This window comes from Aphis gossypii, chromosome 1 (assembly GCF_020184175.1).
Source record: "Aphis gossypii isolate Hap1 chromosome 1, ASM2018417v2, whole genome shotgun sequence".
Lineage (NCBI taxonomy): Eukaryota > Metazoa > Arthropoda > Insecta > Hemiptera > Aphididae > Aphis > Aphis gossypii.
In genome coordinates this window covers 32400846-32424445 of record NC_065530.1, presented here as the reverse complement: position 1 = coordinate 32424445, position 23600 = coordinate 32400846, and the positions used below count along the sequence as shown (strand labels likewise).

The following is a 23600-nucleotide window of genomic DNA, read 5'->3' as shown; positions in this document are numbered from 1 at the left end:
GTAGTTAAAATAGGTTGAAACACATCAAATAATAATAATAACCAATAGAAAAATAGCATAGTAAGTCAGTAGCGCGCTGATTGGCTGTATGATGCAAAACCCCACAGAATGCCTTGCCCAATGTTATTGTTTAATAATCATTATTATTGTTATTCATTTAACGACGTTATAATATTATATTATTATGTAATAACCTAACCTATTTCCCGGGTGTAAGATAATAATAATATTAATATGAGAAAATTTTTTTTTTATTATCTATAAGTATATTTTTGAGAGTTTTTAAACACCTTAAATTATTATTATTATGCGTAGGTGTAAGGTGTGTACACTTTATATAGCATTTTATGATTAAAATAACTTAAGACAAAGAAACAGCCCCACAATTTGCAAACAACTATCCACGGAGGTAAAGCACGCGGGTGGCAGCTAGTATTTATATATTTGTAAGAGGTTCTGCACAATAAATATAAATTTACATTAATAATTATTTATTAACAATAAATTTAAATTTTTAATTTTTAATAAACCATTAGGATGCCTATTCCGATTTTTAATAGTAGATAAACACTAGGTAACGAAGTCGTCAAGGTCAATTTTTTATAATTTAATATAATAAAGTAAAATATACTTTTTACTTACTAGTGGATTACCTTAAATAAGTTAAATATCTACAAGATTGCAAATAAAAATAATTTTGTCAAATAGCAATCAATAATTTAATGATAGATCGTACGTTACGGTTATACGTTATTTATACATTACCTATGTGGGCATGTAACTATGTAATATATTTATTATCTTATATAGATATACATAATAGTAAATATTAATTACTTGCGATGTTATTAACCGTATTCAGTCAAAATTTAAAAAATGTACAATATGTCTTTACCTGCTACATAACCTTGACAACAATTCGTTTTAATTATAAGCAATTTACAAGCAAATAATATCATACCTAATTATTGAGTTTAAATTACAAAATGGAAGTTGACTCTGAAGAGGTAAAAAGGCACTTGGACATTTTAGGGTATACACACATAGAACCCAGTCTGCTAAATGATTTCATAGAAGGTAAATATTATAAAAGTTCAAAATTTGAATTTAATGCGCATATGTGAAATGTTTTGATTCTATGTAAAATCATATTCCACATCTTAAGTGCAAATAGACAAATAAAATATTCATATTATATTTTATTTTATATACCTATAGATAAGTACGTAAATGTATTATTATACCATTATAATCACCATTATTATTAACATATTATCAATAACTTGATAAGTCACTAGGTAATTTTATAATAATTGTTACCTATTCAATTTTTTAAGACGATCACTATAAATAAAACTAGCCAGACCAAAAAAATATAAGTTAATTCTGATTTCACCAAAAACTTATTTATACTAATCCTCATCGAATGAAAAAAAAAAGTAAAAAAAATCAATTTTGTGTTTCTCAAATACCTATGCAAATGTTTGAAATAAATTTATAAGTAATTCAGTTTTATGTGATATATTCACAATAACATAAAAAGTAAGTACGATAGACAAATTTTGATTACACCAAAATGCTGAGCGTATAAATACAAAATGACTCAAATAATTCATGATATTTCGTTAGATATTTTAGATTTTATTTATCAGCATAATACTGCAAAAGGTCATCATACTAAATAACAATAAAATTATGGTCCAGATTGAATTAATTTATTTACTAAAAACAACATTTGTAAGTATGTAGGGGAAAATAAATAAATATCTCTATTCAGTTTCAGTAATTTTATTATACTTTCATTAATACATTTTATACTTACAAGTTACAACTAGGTTCTAGAAAATCATTCCAACATGAAATTAAAAAAAGAACTACACTATAATAATTCAAAATTACTTATAATTATTAAATGCACAAAAAATTTGTTTTGAGTAAAAACCATAAATATTAGATACCTCTTTACATTAATATGTCAATAATTATTTATGAATATTAGAATGCCGCATTTAAAAAAAAAAAAAATCATTTTTCTTTCAGGCAAAAATAATTTTATAATATTTAAGTTCAATATAGAAACCATACTTATTATTAATGATGTCTTTAAATAAATAAGTTATTGTCTACTTACAAACTCAGTTAATTACACTAAATGCTTACGAAAAATAAGTTCCGTTTAAAATACGTCTTAGAATTATATTTAAATTTTTAATATATATAAAATGATGATATAATATTTGCGGGGCATAGATACCAAGGTACTTGTGGAATACGGGGCAGCACAATATTAGTGCTGTAGGTATTGTATGTCATGACCATTGACCACGGTATCTACTCAAATATAAAACCGTGGTCATGACCGACGGTTTTTTTTTTTTTTTTTTTTTTATCTTGCGAATATTATATAATATAATTTAGATTATAGAAGCTTCGGTTTACTTCTGTATCGATGACTTTAATCGTACATTCGTACCAGTTATTACCTACTAATTAATTGTTATTTAGAGTGCGAATATAGCGCTGTTTGTCCGGCGGACGCTTTTATTTATGTAATTTATAATTTTTCATATACACAGTATGTATGTTTTTATGATTTACAAAAATAAACGATATCTGAACACCGATAGTGTGACGCGTTGGCAATAGCCGACGTTCCGCACTCAACGTGATAATCGTACGACTAGTAGAGAAATACGGTAAGAGGGAGATAGAACATATTGTGTCCTATATAGGTTCTGCACACAAATATAATAAAAAAATAATATAACATTTATAATGATGAAGTTATTGACCGTACTGAGTACCTACACGTAGGAGTTACACTGCAGATTTGTATTTTAACGTGATGTAACACTATAACGCACTCGATGATATTTTTAGATTTGAAAAAGATCATTGAATACGACCGAAAACACAACAACGTCAGTCAACTATCCGCGTCGCTGTACAAAGACTGGGATCAGAGTTACTCCCAGAGGATGAAAAATAGTACTCCGAATAAAAACGCCATCGATCGTAACCGTACCACAGACAGAAACGAACACGAAGATGAGGCCAACCTAATGAGTAAAAAACAAAAAAAACCTAAAATACAATACTAAAGTAATATAGCGTTGTAAGTGTCAGATCTAGAACTCGAAGATATTGGCAGGACAAAAATGGAGCGGCCATTACCTTATCACTAGACCGCGAATTTCTATGCAACTCATAGACATATTCACATATTATAGAATATATCTATAATATTATGTCTATGATGCAATCGCATATTTTTTTCCTTTTCACATTTTTGGATTTTTTCCAGTAATCTTTACGAACTCTGTTGAATTTGTTTTGCATATTTCTGCATATTTAATGGACATGGTATATTTTTACATAGTTTTACAAAATTTGAAATGTAGGTATTGCATATTAAACCAAAAAATTTAAAAAAAAAAAACGTATAAAACACTATTTTGTCAAGTAAAAATATTAAAAATAAATTTATTGGCAATAAATAATAACTAAAATAAAGATAAGATGAATAATCGATAACGTTCAACGTTTGTTTCCATCTATGCCGGGTAATCTTAATTTATCTTGCTGTATCAGTCAGTTATGGACGTACCTACCACTCTGTTACGTCGTTTATCGTTTAGTCCATAAATCATGAATAAGCCGAAATAAGTAGTTCGATTTGCAACAAAATTCGAGAATGAATTTCCTCAGCAAACAAAGACACTGGGGTTTTCACTACAGACGAAAAAATAGCATTTTGCAACCCTTATGAAAAATCTATTGTTTGTGATTTTAAAAATACATTAAGTTGTTCAAAAAATTCCCTATTTTTTTTTTTCATTGAGTATTTAAGTAATTAATTATTAATTTTTTATTATTACTTATTTTTTAAATTTTAAATAAATAAAAAAAATTCTCGCATATTCGTTGCATACTTTCATGATTTTTACTGCATATTATATGGCATATTTTTATACTTTTTAGTGCATAAAATTCTGAGCTCTACTTTATCACTATTAAAACTACCTATGTAGATGTATTATAGGTATACGAATACGAAATAGGTCATATTATTATGATAACTACAAGAGGGGAAGGAATTAATCTGCTACTGGTTTGCATAGTTTAGCTTGGAATATCATTCGTCGACGTAAACAATTATCGTTGTTGTGTTTGTATGTTATGGATTTGATACCTATCTTATATTAATATTCCTTTTTTTAAAGCTATCACTTCCGTTATTAATGCAACGTGGGTCTTAAGTCAACAGTAAACACAATCTCGCGGTGAACGTATAAGAACTAACGAAATAGACACATATGTTAAGACTTGCCCTGCCATTGTAATGTAATAATTATCCATAATTAGTACTTATTAGAGGGGAAATATTATAGGGTATTTAATTTTAATAACCGTGCTTAAGCAGTGTCACGGTGACCGCAGCTAATATGTAGTTAACTATTTTTCTCTGCTAGTCTGCTGTCCGCCTGTCCATTTTACACCAACAAAGAATTAAGAACATACCTATTATACAAATAAAATGAATAGCAAAATATGAAATATATATATAATATTACAATATTACATCATTATCTTAGGTTCATTTATAGCCTATAACACAAACAAAATAATAAAATAATACATTCTTGTTGTATTAAGCCTAGATAGTTACCTACCTAATGTGCTCACGGGAGAATGAGGGTGTCATATCCCCCATAAACTTTTTTTCTTATGAATTTATACATTTTGTGTCTATGACAATCAACAACACAAAATACAGTTCATCCCCTCACCCTCCCCCCAACATTGGAAAAAGCTGAGCACGCCTCTAAACTATTCACTATCATACCTACCTACTAAAACATTAAATAAAATTGGACAAATTGCTATATTTTATAGCTTTACTAACTATAGGTAGGTAAACATAAATATTCTAGTCATTAGACCACTTGTCACAACTATTCTTTGTATAAATATATTATATATTATAGTTTATAAGCTATTGCTTCCAGTATTATTTGTTAAATACTTGTGTATAAACTTAGTACCTACCTACCTATACTTATACTTAAATAGGAATCAAAATTAAATTGTAAGTAATAAATAATAATTATGTGGATATTCCATGATTAAATTAAATAATATAACATAACATACTTATCATATTTTTTTAATAATTGTACCTAGTTTTTATTATTATTATTATTATTATTGAAAACAAACTATGTCCGCGGCAGTAATGGCCATTGGACCGACTCATTACATACGACTTTTTACATACAATATCTATTAATTACATACTAGATATGGTTAAATATTATTAATTAATTTTGTGCTTTGGATAAATTCAATGATAGATTTGACTTACCGTGAGTCTGGGTTCAATGCATCGGAAAGGTGATCTGGCAAACCTGAGTCTCTTATTCTTTCTTTTTCGTAGCTCCAACACTGTGAGGATGTGATTATATTTATTTTTTTAGTTTTATATTTTTATCTAACATTATTTTTAAGTTGTATACCTATTATATATATTTTTAGCACGTTACTTACGTTTAGTTATTAATTAATGTAAACGATTATTATTATAAAAATCATAATTTTTTTGTACTATACGTCTATACGTCATACTATCATATTAATTTTATATTAATTTCATATTAATTTATTTTATACTGTTATTCAATTTTTTCACATGCGTCCGTTGGACTATGACCTATTTTTAGACTTTTTTATCAGAACGCAACTTAAATGTTAAATAAAATCTTGGACGCAAATAGTAGGTATACACCGCATTAAACATTTTGTTTTTTTCATTAAAATACGTCATATCTCATATACTATAAATAACGATAGTAAAACATGATAGATGCAATTGTGACATAAATATCATGACAATATCGCGCATATTTGTCTAACAATCAAGAGTATTTATGATTTATTATTCACTGTTATTAACTAGTATGCAGGAAGTACTTGCCATATATAATAAACAATCCATGGATTATTTATATAATTACCTAATAACCATACATAACTTCCTTAACATAGGCATAACTGAACCTTTTAATTTGAGAGTAAAACCAAAATAAAGACCAACCAGAGATCATTTTTTTTTTTTTTTAGAGCATTATAAATTGAATACCTATGCTTATAATTTATTATATACCTATTAGTTAAGAAATTTTCTGATTCTCCATAAATCTCTTTATAAGTCATACATCATGTATACATCACTGATTAGGTACCTACAGAACAAGACTGACTAATTGTTTTGTTATTTTTAGCAAAACGTAAAAATCAAAACTGTATCTCACAAACTTCAAAAACTATAGATCTTCATAATACGACTCCATTGAATAAGAGATCTAAATGTGAATCCGAATTTACGGTAAACTTTAAAAATATAAAATATTTTACAATTTAATAACTAATTTTTAATAATGAATAAAATTGGATTCAGAAAATATTATTTGAATACTTGTAAAAATATAATAATAATAATATGTTTATTTAGTAGAATATTTAATTAACATTTGAATATGAGTGAAGCAATTATTATTGATTTAAAATTAAAAAATTATAATTAGATATTATAATATTAAATTGTTGAAAAACCAATATATTCTTTACTTCATTCATAAGCTAAAAGTAGTTTTTTTATTACGAAAAGGAAGCTGTAATATAATAATCTATATATTTACATTAAAAATAAAAATCCATACAATTTTATATTTTCGTATTTTATCATAAAACCTTAATTATTTTGTATTTGAAATAATTATTTAAATTAGACTACATAAATTATTATTTGATTATTAAAAATGAAATTATAGCCGACAAAATGCTATTTTTGTGGATGTATACCAATGGAAAATCAACCAAGAATGAAGGTGAAACACAGTTTGAACCCATTGCACACTTTACACCTCGGTATAACATTTGATATTGAATTTTAAAAACAAAATAAGACAAAAAAAAAGTGAAGTCATTAATTATTTAGTTGATACAAACATTGTAGTAGATAGATAACACTAAAATATAGAAATTCTGTAAAATACAACGTTATGTTTTATACCAAATTTTTTATAGTATACCAATTTATAATATACAAATCAGAAAAGTGATACTTTTTCAATAGCATTAAATGTAGTATCTGCTTAGTAAATATTTATAAGTTATAAATTATAACCAATATGAACCTGAAATAAATTATGTAATACTTTTTAATTGTTGTGATGGGAAAATAATTACATGTAATGAGAACTATAGAATGTTAGATACATATGTAGACAGTATATAAATATATATAATATATTAATGAATAAACGATTTGTCAAAAAGATGTCAGTTTAACTTTATTAAATGCAAATAAATCTAGAACCTAATCGGGAACAAATTACAGTGAACTTATCAAATAATAGATAACAAAAAAATCTAATACTAATCTGCTAGATTAAGTTCTCCAACTCACTTCATATAAAAATAGTAAAGAAAAAATTTGTACAATTATTTTTACAATTGGGATTTTTTTTTAAAATATAAAACTTGTTTAATTATTAAATAGTATAACTTTAACATACTTCAAATTGTTTCCCAACCATACTTTGTAATAATTAAAACAAAAAAAAAAAAAAAAATTGATTCACATGTTTTACTGAACTATTTACAATTACAAATATCAAACCATTAGATTTTTTTACGATTTTATTTTCCTGTTAATTTAACTTTGAACATAATATTGTTAAAATATACATATATATATATTATATATATATATATAAATATTTATGCTTAAAATTATATAAAATACATATTTATATAAATATTTTTTTTCAAATTTTATTATTGTTTAGGTGTATACAAAAAAACTTACTAAGTAGTAGTTTCTCTAAATAAATAGAATTGGTGGGCTTAAATATCCACGGCCACAACAGCAGTAGATACCAGAGTAAGTCATAACTTAAACATATATTCTTAGCCAGTCAATTTTTCAGTTTTTAATATAAAACTTTCTAACTTACAAAAACATTTTAGATTTTGCTTGTGAAATATACAATAATTCAATTATTAGCAAAAAAGACTGTTGATAAGGAATAAACGTCTAAGCATGCTATTAAATAAAAAAATGTATGTTCTGCTTTGAATGGATGGATTTAGAATAAAATAATAACCATATGTAACAAAACCAATGGATGTATATGTGATGCGATATTCATGTTATCTTAGTCTTGCATATCATCAGTAATTTCATGTGGGTTTAATATGCCGGGCACAGACTTCTGTACTTCACGCTTTTCTTCTTGAGCCGCCCTCAATGCTTGTTCTCTTTCTTCGAGGTATAAGTCAGATATATCTTCTCCAGTAAATTCCTAATAGAACATCAAAAACATATTGTTAATTTTATTTTTTAAGTTCTGTACAATAGATATAGATATTATTGGATACAAATTTAAAAGTTATTGTGAAACAAAGTTGGGTAGTTTTAATGGTTAATCGAATGATTAAAGATATATTATGTATAATATTCCTGTTAATCTTCAATAATACATCTAGAGTATACTACTTAATAAAATACTTTACACTCTATTGATCTCTTGCCAACACTTTAAATTAAAGAAACTTTACTAACATCAATTAATGAAAATTAATAATTTATTTTAAAATAGTATCTCAAATTCAACTAACAAAATAACTTTTAAAATGTATTTTAATTATTACTTTGGGAATAATAATTAATATAGATTTTTAATTAAGGGGCCCGAGGCCAAATTTTTCATAATTCTATACAATTTTCAAATTAAATTTTGTATTTTAGTTATCGCCTTAATTATTATACTTTTCCACTAATTTACTACCTACCCAATACTTATTTAAGGGGGGTTGATAGGGTGTATTATATCGAAAAAAAAAATGACTTGACGGGAATAATTCTTAGGCCTTGTAGAATTGTCAGATTTTGGTAACTATATTTTTATTTGAAAGACTTCCTATAGGCCGCGTCGAACTTCGATTTTTATTTTATTCAAAATAATAGTAAAACATAATTTATATAAAATTGTATTATTTTTAAAGACAGATGATAAAGTTAGAGATTAAATATTGAAAAATGGAGATCAATGCGGCCTGTAGAATACTATCCTCTATTAGTTAAAAAAAAGTTATCAAATTTGGTTGATTCTACAGAACAGGATCCTTATTCCCAAATATAATATTTTTGTGTACAAAATCGCATTGGCGCCAGGCACCTTAAAAAAAATAAATTTTAAATGTAATATTTAAACATTACCATAATAGAGATAACACAATAAATATCAGAAAATGATTAATTAATTAAATAAAATATGTTGGTAAAATTTGAGTATCCAAAAATATTAAATACAAATATTCAATATAATATTAAAATGAGCAATATAATATATATATCATATAACAGTACTTTAGGTTATCCTAACTACCACAAGTCTCAATTCCATTATCTCGACTGCCTCCTCAGAGATCAACATGAATTTGTCTTTATATAATTTATAAAATGTAAGTATATTATAGTATAACTTTTATTATCACATAATCAAGACTACCTTTCTTTACACGAAATAATTTTAAAAATTATTTCAACTATTAGAAAAACTAAAAATAAAATTCAAAATTAATAACTAACTCGAGGAGGAAAATGTTCAGCCATGCAATTTAAAACACTTATGAATGGATTATCGTGCTTTTGACATCATATGAATTTAACTAAATAACTGTCTGAAAATTAGGGGCCAGCGTTGATACTTGCTCATAGCGCTGTCTCGAACATTCAAAACGAAAATATCCCTCGATTTGGTATGCATCACCACCTAACGTGGGTCACAAGCACAAATTAATCTGTGGTCTCAGGAAAAAACGAAGCCTATAGTTTTGCTAACAGCAGTTGGTAATAGTTATTTGGTTAGGTAGTCGCGATTGACAGAAGATGACGATTGTCAAAATGTATATTATATACTATATTATAGTCTACATAACGGAATTAGACCAGTGGTAGTTGCGGCATCAACCGGTAGTAGGGATAACTGAAAAGTATTCGTATAACTATAATAACTATAAAAAGTAACAGATAGTTAAATTTAAATAATAATCAAAAAATAAGTTATGTTAAAAATGCAAATTAAGAGTGATAAACTGATAACTATATTTTAAAATTAAATCATAATAATTATTTAAAAAAAAAAATAGTAATCCACATTGAATTACTAAAGATTCTTATAAATTATGTTATAGATTTTAAAGATTAAATATTGTTTGTAATTAACTTACCCTGATCTGAACAAGGAAATCACGAAGATGATCTTTAAAAGCTGTTAGGTCATGATTCAAATTAAACATGCCTTGTACAGTAAGAGCAATTTGTGGATCAGCCAAATGAGGGAAAGCTGTCTTTAGCAGTGATGCAATAAAATCACGAACATAGGCAACATTTTTATCTGTGACTTCGCCATCAGGAGGTGCACCTGGGGCACTTAACAGTACTTCAATCCTATCGCTCTCCACTAATTTGAACATGTATGATAAGATTTGTGCATGCATTAATAAACCTATAAATTCAAATTAAATTAAATTAAATAAATATATTTAGAAATTAACCTCTTAGACAAGGCAATTATGAACAAATCTTACTTGCGGTATGAGAGGTATCAGTGGCAACAGAAAAAACATGTTGTAAAATATCAGTAAAATATGATACATAGAAACTCTGAGCAGCTTGTTTATGCTGTTGAACATTCTGCAATAATTTATATAATATCTGCAAAAATAAAAAATTTAATAAGTTCAATATTTAAACATATATTATAATTTTTGTCATTTATAATATGTTTATAAAAAAAAAATAAAATAAAATATTAATTTTCAACTAATATTGAAACTTAAAATGGTATATAATTTAAAATTAAATTAATAACAATTTTTAGTAGCCAGAGCCAGTTATTTGCTAAGGGGAAAAAATTAAAACAATTCCTAATTACATGATGGTTCTAAATATAAAGCTCTTTTCAAATAAAAAAAAATTATCAGAATCTGACTATTTTACAAAACAAGTTTGTGTTAAATATATAGGCTCTGATACTTAAAATATATGGGTTAGTTTCAAAATTCTGTTTATTTATCTAAAATATAGAAATATGTAATATTAATACTGAATTTTATTTAATAAAAAACATTAGAGCTCCAGATAAGGGAATAGTAAAGCGGAATTTTTTCCATTTGTTGTGAATTCCTACATATCAAAGATTTATGAACAAAATTTACATTAATATATTTTTCAATTTATTTATTATATACTGATTTATTAGTTACTAGCTAAATTACTTAAATTTTGCCTGTTCAGTGTTAAACTAAAATATATTTATTTATATAATGGACAATGTGAGAATTTTTATTAATACATAAATCATTAATACAATTGGTGAAAAAAAAAATCAAAAAAGTTGACAGTGTCATTAAAAGTTTAGTACATAAGAAAAACCTGTTTTTTTATACATAAAAGGATTATTAAAATAAAGGACCAGAAATATTATATTCTCTTAAGACATCCAAAATTTGATGTTAATATTCTTTAAAACATCTTAAAATTTTCTCATAATCATGGAAATTTATAAAAATATATGCAAAAATGATAAATAGGTACACAGAAATAAATACTTTAATATGCAAATTTTTTTTCATACGACATTCCTTTAATTAATTACTGAATACTTTTATACAAATATTGCATTTAGGTAAGAGTAGAAGTATAATATAAATATAATAATATATATAATATTAGAAAATAAAAATATCAAAATGATAAAAAAAAAAATTGAAAATCTTTATACAATGTTCTGGGTACCAAAATATTCCAAAATATGCTAAATAAGTTAAATATTCACAAATAAGTATAAAGAAATTTTTTCTACTAACTCAGAATTGCACTAATCATACACATTTTTTACTCTCATCAGATTACACTGTCTCAGTAATGATATTTAAAGACATATAAACCCCAGTCTTCAATTATAATAAATATATATATACATAGAATGTAGTAAAAAACATAATTAAAGCAATTAAGAATAAAATTGTTGACATGCACTATGTATTTACATGATGTAAAAATTGACAGTAAAAACTTGTCATTATTCAACTAAATTAGGAATACAGAATGTTTGATTTGTCTAGTTTTTATCGATTTATAGAGATTGATGGAGGAGAAAGACATTTACTTCAACTTATCAAAGTTCTTGATTAATTTAGGTTCCATAATACTTCATAATTTTCAATACTTAGGTATTTTTAAAGTTTGTGTCTTACAATAATATTTAATTAACAAAATGTATTTTGAATACTATAATATAAGTCAACTTGTATAATGTAACATACCAATAATCCAGTATCAGCAACATTACGCATTGTATGTTTAAACGCCCAAAATATTGAATCCAGAACCAATTTAAACTGAGGGGCTGGTATGGACAGGAATGATACAAAACAATGATTATTTATTGCCTGGAAAAAAAGTTAAGCAATCAGTATGAAAATAAAACATTATTAAGACTTAAGTTAACTCACTTGTAAAAGAAGGTAGAAATTTGTTCTGTGTTCAGGGAATTGCTCAAAATCTTTATTTATCATTGTAAGTGTGGCCTCAAACACAGCATCTAAAATTTTAGGCACTGCAGGGGTTATGTCAGATTGTAGTTTATCAATAATTGTTGCCATCGCACTAAGTACTTCTGGTTCTCTAGCAGATGGATGCATAGTTTTACTGTAATCAGCCAATACAGTATCCAAAAGAGGAGGGATAAAATTCTCTAATACCTAAAAAAAAAAAACTAATAAGGTAAAGCAACTTGTATAACAGAGTTTAAGAAATATTTTTTACAATTAAATAACATACCATTGCATTGTCATTAGACCTAGAAATCCAATCTGATATCAATCGTAATGTTTCTTTTTTTATAACTCTCATATTTTTAATCAATGGTTGTTTTGTAACACTATCTCCATTAGTAGCTATGGCATCAGTAATATTTGCACTCATTACATTATAAATATTCAACATATCCAAGTATATTCTTCCCAACTATTACAGTATATATTATGTTATAGTAAAGAAATAAGAAAACAAAAATAAAATCATTTGCTATCAAAAATTAAATATACTTACTTGAATAACATATTGATGTCCTAGAGATTTACATGCTCTAGCATTGGTTTTTAAAATATTACCCAATTGTTTGACAAACTCTGGTTCTTTTAATATCTCAACATCCTAAAAAATGACAATAAATAAATGTTATTTCTTCAATCATACATTAAATATATAATTATTACTTTTGAAGCTTGGCTGATACAATCATCCCAAATTAAATTTGGCAATAGCATATATTTATCAATTAGCTGTTCTTGAATTTTAGAATTCACTTGAGCGCTTATCATAATACCGACAGCTTCATAAAATGTATGCACCTTAATTTAAAATTATAAAAATGAATAGGATACACAGTTTGCTTAACAATTTAATATATTTTATAATATTCAAATACTTGTTGTGGTTGTAAATCACTAATAATTGTTGCCATTGAATTAAGAATCTCATCAATAAATGGCATGGCTTCTCCAACTTGAACTTGAACGAAGTACCTTCTACATTTCATTGCAATTTTGATAAAAGTATCACAAGCCATATCTTGTACACCATCATGAGTTTCTATAATATGAAAATAATTAATATAAAGCTTAATTTATAGAGAAGATGACTAAATAACATACTCCTTATAATTAAAACAATAAGCTAATAATATTTAGGCTATGTTAAAATAAACATTATAACAAAATAAGATATTCTCCAAAAAACTTATCAGTATAATCTATTTTCCATGCTGAATTATAAAAACTAAATTAGCAAAATTATCAATAACATTAAGGGTAAATGCATCATTGGTTCCTTAGATTAATATCTTCACAAAATGATCTGTTTATCAATTATAATCATCTGCATCCAACTGTCAAGTATGTAAATAAACAGAAGTTCAAATACATACAAACAGCACAAAATTAAGTATAATTATTCTCAGAAAGACTAATCAACATCATGTCGTAAAATCACAATAAGCTATTTTTCATCATTGAATTTTAAAAACTTAATTAGTAAAATGATTAAATAGTAGTGTCCATAGCATTAAGAACAAATGCATCATTGGTTCCTTAGATTATTATCTTCGCATATTCTTTTTAGGTTATCAATAAAATCACCTACAGCCATGAATATAAATAAGCTGAAAATAAATCCATACAACAGAAAACAATACCCAATTTAACTCATACTCTTAAAGACTAATCAATATCATAGTGTATAATCACAATAAACTATTTCTCCACAAGGAAATTTAAGACCTAAATTTTGAAAATTATTGTCCTATCTTTAAAATTAAAGGCAAAATGCATCATTGGTTCCTTAGATTAATATCTTCACACAATTTTCTGTTTATGATTTATAATCATCTGCATCTAACTACCAAGCATGTAAATAAACAGAAGTTCAAATACATATAATCAGCATAAAATTAAGTATAATTAGTAATATTCTCAGAAAGACTAATCAACATCATGTTGTAAAATCACAATAAGCTATTTTTCATCATAGAATTTTAAGAACTAAATCAGCAAAATGATTAAATAGTGCTGTCCGTAACATTAAGAGTAAATGCATCATTGGTTCCTTAGATTATTATCTTCACATCTTCTTTTCAAGTTATCATTTATAATCATATGCAGACAAACGTATACATTATAAGTATATTTAAACAAATACATAGAAGATAAAACAATAATTTAACTCATACTCTCAGAAAGACTAATCAACATCATGTTGTAAAATCACAATAAGCTATTTTTCATCATTAAATTTTTAAAAACTAAATTAGCAAAATTATTAAATAGTGGTGTCCATAACATTAAGAGCAAATGCATCATTGGTTCCTTAGATTAATATCTTCACAGAATTTTCTGTTTATCATTTATAATCATTTGCATCCAACTGCCAAGCATGTAAGTAAACCGAAGTTCAAAGACATATATACAATACAAGCATACAGCACAAAATTAAGTACAATTAATTATACTCTCAGAAAGACTAATCAACATCATACTGTAAAATCACAATAAGCTATTTTTCATCATTGAATTTTAAAAACTAAATTAGCAAAATGATGAAATAGTAGTGTCCATAACACTAAGAACAAATGCATCATTGGTTCCTTAGATTATTAACTTCACATTTTCTTTTCAGGTTATCAATAAAATCATCTGCAGCTAAGTATATAAGTATACTAAAAACAAATGTATACAGCATAAAACAATAATTTAATTCATACTCTCAGAAAGACTAATCAACATCATACTGTAAAATCACAATTAGCTATTTCTCCTCATTGAATTTAGGAACTAAATTTATAATAAAACTTTTCAAAAATATTGTCCTGTCCTTAAAATTAAGGGTAGATGCATCATTGGTTCCTTAGATATAATATCTTCACATATTCTGTTCAAGTTATCATCTATAATCATCTGCATCCAACTACCAAGCTTGTAAGCAAGCATAAGTTTATATACATACATACTAACAGACATACAGCACAAAATTAAGTACAATAAGCTATTTATCCTCATTGAATTTAAAAACCTTCAATTAAAATAATACTATTGAAAATTATTGTTCTTAAAATTAAGGGTAAATGCATTAATGGTTCCTTATATGTCTATCTTTACAAATATTTCTCAGTTTATAATTTATGCTACTAAGTATGAATAGAGATTTAAAATTATACATTATACTACAATAGGTATTTTTCTCACAAATCTACTAAAACTTAATGCATTTATATATAATTGAACAGTCCACAAATTTAAGTTATAAATTAATCGTTATAAAAAAATATATATCATGACTATTTAGTATTTTATTACATTTTATTTTTGAGATTAATTACATGAATTACCTATTACAATAAATTAGACCACAGCTTCATTCATTTTAAATATATATAAACGTTCAACAAAATTATCTTTAACACATGATTTTCAGAAAAAAAAAATTTTAATTTCATATAATATAATATAAATCAAAATTAGCATGGCATGTATCATCACTAAATCAATTATATTATGAATTATTATTTATAGTTTGAAGTTCTAACGCAGTTCTATTACAAAGAGGCTAACATTTAAAAAATATATAGAGTACTATTTTATTGCTATTAAAATAAATAATATTTATTTAACCTTAATTCCTAATCTAATATACAAGTATGCTAAAATTTCCATGACTTATTATTTTGATACTAATTATATGAGATTATTTCAAAATAATAACTAATTTACCTATGTCTTAAATAATTATAATCTCAGACAAATATAATTTTAATTTCATACTTATAAATCAAAATCAGCATGGCATATGTCATCACTGATTTAACATGTGTTAAGAACTCAGTTCTAATAACTAAAATAAAATAAAAAGCAAACATAGAAAGGAGAATTAACAAAATTATAATTGTTAATAAATAATTCTACCAACATTATAAAATAAATTATAATCAATGACTTAAATAATATTATTATATATAAATAAGTTATCAATTTTGAATAACTAAAGTAGTGATAAATAAATATAATTTTTCTATAAATATAAAACTATTTAGGTTAACTTGTAAATTAAGTAAACAATCTTATTTTCTATAGTGTATTTTTACACACTTTAGGATGGCAATTAGCGGCAAAAATGGTAAAATAATTCCAAATTATAAAAATACCATAAATAATTAAAAAGTAAATTATTGAAGATACATCATTATTTAATGTTTTAAATAATTTTGACTATTATACATGATAGTCTCAGAAATAAATAATTTTAATCTCATACTTGTATATCAAAATTAGCATGGCATTTATCATCACTGATATATCTTAACTCTAAATAACTAAAATGAAACTATTAAATTACTTTACAGTAAAAATCATTTTCTATTAGCATATAATTTTAAATTGTTAATGTATAAATTTTAACTATAAGCCATATGGTCATCTAATTATTAAAAAAAAATTAATTGCTTACCATGCATGAATTCAAATAATTTGTTAACCACTGTTTTCAAAAATTTCCAATGAGCTCGTAAAAATCTTGGATACTGTCCAACCACATACATAATATTAGAAGCAATAATTGCCTTGTTATCTTTGCCTTTTTTTTGTTCACATAATCCTAATAAATCTTTAATAGCTGTGACTAAAAATCTTTTTTCATCTTCTTCGTGCATCGCTCCAGAAATACTACCAATTGCCCAACATAGCTAAATAAGATGACAAAATAAGTGTAATAGAAGAAAATGAATAAATAATAAATTTAAATATTTACGGTATTTAAATTTTTCCAAGACCACTCATTTCCATTAACTTGATTATGTAACTTTTCAGTCATAATTCGTTCAGTATCTACGCAATCCAAATGAGTAAGATATACAAGTGTTTCTCTCATACTTTTGTATAAACTAATAGCATCTGTATCTTTCATAAACTCCCGAACCACTTCTCCATTTTCATTTTCTACTACTAACACTTCTTCTGGTTTAGCCATACGACTTATCATTATATACCGCATCTATGAACCAATAAAACAAATACATAAATGTTTTAAAATAAACAAATCATTATTTTATACCTCTAAAATAAATTTAACTAAAACATTAATTTAGCTGAAAGTTATCAAAAAAATACTAACTTGAGATATGACTGGTGCATAAAATTGACGTCTAGGTGAAATGGCGTTACCATCTGGCCTGCTAGTTGGGGAAAGTGAGAAAAGACCAACTATTTGTAATTGTCCAAATGGATTTTCTCTGTACAAACTAGCAGCCAAACTATTCCAGTATTCTAAACAAATCTTAAATATTTCGATTTCTTCAACTTCCGAAATCATAACCAAATAATGAAGTGCCTAAAATAAATAATCATATGTGAATAAGTAAAATGATTAATACAACAATTCATTAATTTCACAAATTACTTTTAATAAATCTTCATTAGAACCATTTTTTTCTACTAAAAGAGCATGCTCTTTGAGAAATGTACACAAAAATAATGCTAAATTTTGAATAAAATTTTGTTCTTGATCTTGGCCTGACGCATAAGCTTCTTTAATATTTGTATGTATGGGTAACATCTAAAAATAACAATACATAAGAATAAACTACATAAATAAAAATATAAATATTAGTATACCTGAACAAGTTGTGCCATGGTTTTGGAGAAAAGACCAGCAAATGCAGCATCATAATTCGGTACAGTTACCGCAGCAACCTCGGTCAAACATTGCAATGTGATATTACGAAACATAGGCACATTGAAAAACTAAATAATTATAAAAAGCATTTTAAATAAAAATAAAATTTTTCAAAGAATAGTTAACAGTATTTAATATAAGTTACTTTAAAAATCAATGTATCGATCAAATCTGTTTCAAATATATAACCAAGTGGTATCCAATTAAGAAATCTAAGAAGAGTATCTAATGTTGCATTAACTAAAGCCACATTTTGAGAAGAGCCCTGGAAAAATATGATATTAATAATGTACATTTATTTATTTAAATATCAAATTTAAAAGTTAACTCACTAAAACAAATTGACAAAGATCAAAAATCTGTGCAAATTCTGAACACATAGTATCTTTCAAATGTTTAGCTTTCATCTGAGTCATATTTCCAGCAGAAAAATCAAATACTTCTTCACTAAGCAATTTTAATATAACCATGTTATTTTGACACAAACTCTCATTAGTTCTGCTAGCCCCTACAATTTCACCAACAAATGATTCCCAGTTTTTTGGCCACTCACGTTTCAATACCTGAAATATTTCATTGTTATTAAATTGTTGATACAAAACAAGTTTAAAAATTAACCAACCTGTACAAGGATAATATTTAGTTTGTTTAAATAAGTTTTTTCTCTTTCCATTGTCACAGGATCTGAAGAAGTTTTTATGATAAGTGCAACAATATACTTCTTAATGCCTTCACATTGATTTCTTGGTAATACTTTCCATCTTGTCTTAATTAATTGTTCCAATATTTGTAGAGCAAAGTACTTTGTTTGTTGATTGTTTGAAAATTCGAGTATAGTATCTACTCTTGTCCATGCATCAGGATGCTCCTTCAATGTAGTTAATACTTCTTGGGCAGCTCGTTGCTAAAATAAAGATAATTTATTATAAATAACTTATCAAACATAAAAATCTGTCTTATTTAAAATTTTGAAAAATATTATTTGTATAAACCACAATGCTATATTAATACTTTAGAAGTACAAGGAAAATGTATCAAATCATATTTTTAGTAGTTTATAACACACAGAAACTTACTTGATCACCAGTGCCCGTATACATACATCCCACAATGTTTTCTAAAAGTGTAATATCAAGTTTTTGAGAAAAATCCAAAAGCTTGGACACTTGTTCTGTCATCGTAGCCATATTTTTTTTCTTTTTAAAGACTTAAGTATTCAGCTAAAAAAAAAATTAATAAATAATCAATTAGTTATTAAATAACCAATAATTGCATTTATTATATTATGTGCCTAGAAAAAATTTAAAAGATAAGGTAATTATAGTGAAAAAAGAAATGTTTTAAAAATATATAGGTACATAATAATATAACAGTCAATGATATTTATCATTCATTCAATAAGTTCAAAGCTTATTATCAATAATCTACTTTTTAAATTCTTCTGATTATACCTATGAAAACGTCAATCACTAATACATGTTTATAAATGTCTACAAAAGCAAACAAGAACTAATGAGTGGTTTTTGGGATTCATTTTTAGAAAATGTATAAAATTAACTACAAAATGTTATCAACCAATTTAATCAAAACCTATTAGTTTTAATAATACTACATAATTGTGTTTTGTTATTTATTTTTTGAACGGAATAAATATTATTACTTATTAGTAAACAAATTAATAATACTAACATTTCATTTTTATTACACGGTTTATGTAATAAATCACAAAATGTATTGTTAATTAAAATGAATAAGTTCCTAATATTTATATAGACAAGTAATATTAGGATAATATAACCTAACAAAATAAGGATGATTGTTTTTTTATTGATACCAGATCAGATTTCAATTTTACAAGATTTCCTTGCATTAAATTTTATAAGAAAAGAATCAATAAAAAATACATATTACTTATAATTTATTTATTTCTAAAAAATATAGGTTTTTTTTGGTACATATTTTTTATCATAAGAATTGGTGAAATTAAAATTCACAGTATAAACATGTCCCATCTCAAACACAATGGTTTTAATTTTAATTTTATACTTAATACTTATACTTTATACTAAACTGTAAGTAAGCAATTAAGAAGCAATAAAAATTAAATTAAAAATGTCATTGAAAAAAGAATCATTTAGTATAATTGTAAAAATAAATTTCAATTTCTAGTTATTAGGGGTAAATTAAAACTTTATACTAGTTACCAGTTACCTACTAAATCATAAAAAATTTAATATATAAATTAAACATGCATGATTTAATAAAATAAACTTACTCAAAAACAGACAGACGACAAGTATACGCAACAGTAACCCTGGACTAAGACCTAGTCACTGTACCATTCACTCAGAAGACATTCACACACACAAACAAAACAAATTTTGTTTTATAAACCTGAAACAAAAACACAAAAAAATGTTTAAATTTACAGTAATAGTATAATGAAAATCAGATAAACTACTAATTTAAATCAAGTAATACACATAGTGATTTAAGTAACACTAAATATTTCGGAAAACAATAGTTTTTGGACAAAAAATTATATCCTTCACTATTTTATACATTTTCAAATGACAGCAAACATTTTTTATTATAAACTCAGAAGTAGAATATTATTCAGAGTACCTATTTTGATTCATCAAAATTAAATTTCAAACATGTAGTTTATTAGTTATAAATATTTAAACTTTAAACGAGTGAAGTAGTAAATTATTATTTTACAGGTACTATTAGTATAATAACACTCAAATCGTTTTATCTTTAAATACTTATAACTCATAAACTACTCATTCATAGTTTGATCTTTATAAACCAATGTATTTTTTTAAATATTTTGCATTGAAATAAGTATTTAAAAATGCATGTTATCATCAAAAAATACAATATGTTGTATTGTGATATAACAAATTCAGTAAATAGTTGTTTTGCATACTTAAAAAACAAAATAAAGTAGTACAGTGACAAAACATTCATTATCCCTGTGGAATTGAAAGTATTATATCTTAGACCATTAATACAATTTAAAAAAAATATAGACCTAATTTAAAATATAACGCATTTACCAATTTTGCACAACTTTTCAAACAAACTGTCACATTCTGTTACATATTATGGAACAATTTGTCAGAATCATAAAAAAATATAATTCAAATCTAAACTTAAGATAATATTTAATATAAAGAACACAGATTATTCAAAAAACAATTACTCGTGAAATATGCAATCACGACACACCAACATGCCAATGCTAACGATTAATAACAGAACCTGACAGACGACAGTTAAGCTACAGCATCGATAGGTATAACATCAATGCACTGCGAAGCAAGAAGCGTAGAAAACCGCGAGGTTTCCACAAACGGATTTTTGTTGTTTAGTGTTTACGTTCAAAAGAGGAAAACGCTTTCAGTTAGTTTTATCAGCTTCCCGCGTACAATAACCAAACCACACATTACGTGAAAAACAAACAATAGACGGACCAGTTCTCCGCAGCGCATTAGATTTCGGCAGTACGTTGGACGCAAGCAAACATCAAAACATGAAATTACATATAAATCTACGACTAGCACTAACATTAAATAGTAAAAATAATGCACTTACTACATGTATTGGCTCCTTACTGAAAAACTAAAAAAAATAATGTACGCAGATGATTCATGTATGATTACGGTTAAGGAATATTTTTATTAAGATGGCGTCGCCGAAACCAAAACACATATGTTCACTGGAAAAAGGTATACACCGCTACCATGGTCGAACCGGATCGCAAACACCGTGGAAAAATGGTATTGGGTTTCAGTGATAACGATTGTTTTGTTGTATGAGTAAATTACTCGGATAAAATATAAATATTATTAATTTTATTTGTTTCATTACGTATATGGTATGATATGTCGTACACTATATTTTATTATAATATTATGGTTGGTAGGTTGGTTGTACATTTTATCTGTTGATGTTGAATTTATGGTTTATGATAAAAAATAATGAAAGTTACAAAATATGTGAAACACAAAACAATATACGATATTATTAACACTAGTGATTAGTGAACTATATAAATATATTATAATAGTTATTGTTTAGTCACTATACAGTGAATTAAAATAAATGTTTTTCATATATTTTTTTTTTTTTTTGGTAAGTGTGAAGTTTGAATTTTTGATAAAATCGCGGAAATTTGAAAATTATTATTTTTTGATTAAATATACAAAACATTTTTTTGTATGAATAGCTACAGTTTGATAATTTAATTTGAGGTTCCACATAAACTCTCAAAAAAAATAATTCTCTAAAATTTTAATGCAAAAATCTATATTCAACTAAGGATATAAGATGACTTAATAGCCATAATAAAATATCACTATAATATGATGTAATATGAAATAACTTTATATTTTAATGGGTCACAAGATATCATATTCACATTCACATAGTGCATAAGTAGTAGATACCTAGTTGTATGATAATAGAACAAAACAGCATAATACACAGAACAATGTATTGTATTATATTAGGTAATATAATATAGTATTATTTTAACTTATAAGCGTATACTTGTTATCAGCTAATAACTGCAAATACCTATCTATTATTATGACACAAACAGTGCATTAACGCTATTAGCAATAAATACCTGCAGATCATTTTTGCAAATATTATCGACTAAACAATAATATTGTTTTACCTATTGCCTATTGCTCTATTAAGACGTATTAATAGATCAGATTTTTTTTTATACAGTAGGTACCTATTATACATAAATGCATATCGCCTCAATTAGATTGTTTTTAGGTGGGCATTTTTATTTTTAACTTATTGCTATTTTTAATTTTTATCTTTTTTATATTTTCGTTTCAATTTCTTACCTACTTATAATTTATTTTATTGTAAATAAACAACATTAACGTAGTAACGTTGTAAAAACTCAGAATATTAGACATCAACGTTATTATTGCATCAATACAATATTATTGTGCGAGTTATTTTCATTTCAAAATTGTTTATATAATTATATTACATTACATTTTACCATTGATTATGCCTACAAAATATGATTATTGAACAAAAAATAATCTAGATATCGTTTATTACTATGTCAAAAAAAAAAACCATTACGTACGAAATATTCGTGCTAACGGGCTAGGCGAAAATAATACCTATTAGTATTAACTATAGAAATTTTCATTTTCACCATACTTTGTCCAGCAAAATAAAATATCTTGTTGGATTATTAATAATTGCA

General features: G+C 25.3%; 2 protein-coding genes and 1 long non-coding RNA gene across 5 annotated transcripts in view; 2 read left to right on the top strand and 1 right to left on the bottom strand.

The window, feature by feature from the left end:
* The first annotated feature begins 828 nt into the window (after window positions 1-828).
* LOC126549372 (uncharacterized) lies at window positions 829-7587 on the top strand. The gene is made up of 4 exons (XM_050198310.1): window positions 829-1077; window positions 2881-3066; window positions 6282-6385; window positions 6831-7587. Exons 1-4 carry the CDS (start codon window positions 987-989, stop codon window positions 6951-6953), a joined length of 504 nt encoding a protein of 167 aa, XP_050054267.1. The 5' UTR covers window positions 829-986; the 3' UTR covers window positions 6954-7587.
* LOC126549368 (exportin-1-like) overlaps window positions 7327-23600 on the bottom strand; it is a 65239-nt gene continuing 48965 nt past the window's right edge. Inside the window, exons 1-20 of one of the 3 annotated variants that reach the window (XM_050198287.1) lie at window positions 21956-22063; window positions 20631-20749; window positions 19432-19575; window positions 18978-19259; window positions 18688-18918; window positions 18501-18620; window positions 18295-18423; window positions 18080-18235; window positions 17795-18010; window positions 17432-17674; window positions 17132-17366; window positions 13563-13726; window positions 13351-13485; window positions 13184-13288; window positions 12914-13099; window positions 12586-12834; window positions 12397-12522; window positions 10657-10783; window positions 10297-10574; window positions 7327-8366 (exon numbers count right to left, since the gene is read on the bottom strand). In XM_050198287.1, coding sequence (XP_050054244.1) covers window positions 8220-8366; window positions 10297-10574; window positions 10657-10783; window positions 12397-12522; window positions 12586-12834; window positions 12914-13099; window positions 13184-13288; window positions 13351-13485; window positions 13563-13726; window positions 17132-17366; window positions 17432-17674; window positions 17795-18010; window positions 18080-18235; window positions 18295-18423; window positions 18501-18620; window positions 18688-18918; window positions 18978-19259; window positions 19432-19542 — 3240 coding nt within the window. In that variant the 5' untranslated portion in view covers window positions 19543-19575; window positions 20631-20749; window positions 21956-22063 and the 3' untranslated portion in view covers window positions 7327-8219. Of the gene's footprint in view, window positions 8367-10296; window positions 10575-10656; window positions 10784-12396; window positions 12523-12585; window positions 12835-12913; window positions 13100-13183; window positions 13289-13350; window positions 13486-13562; window positions 13727-17131; window positions 17367-17431; window positions 17675-17794; window positions 18011-18079; window positions 18236-18294; window positions 18424-18500; window positions 18621-18687; window positions 18919-18977; window positions 19260-19431; window positions 19576-20630; window positions 20750-21834; window positions 21854-21955; window positions 22064-23600 lie in introns of those variants that run through there. The other 2 variants (XM_050198288.1, XM_050198289.1) reach the window with 2 other exon arrangements.
* LOC126549373 (uncharacterized) lies at window positions 21806-22218 on the top strand. Its single transcript, XR_007603503.1, has 2 exons — window positions 21806-21936; window positions 22005-22218. It is a non-coding gene; the product is annotated as an uncharacterized LOC126549373 (long non-coding RNA).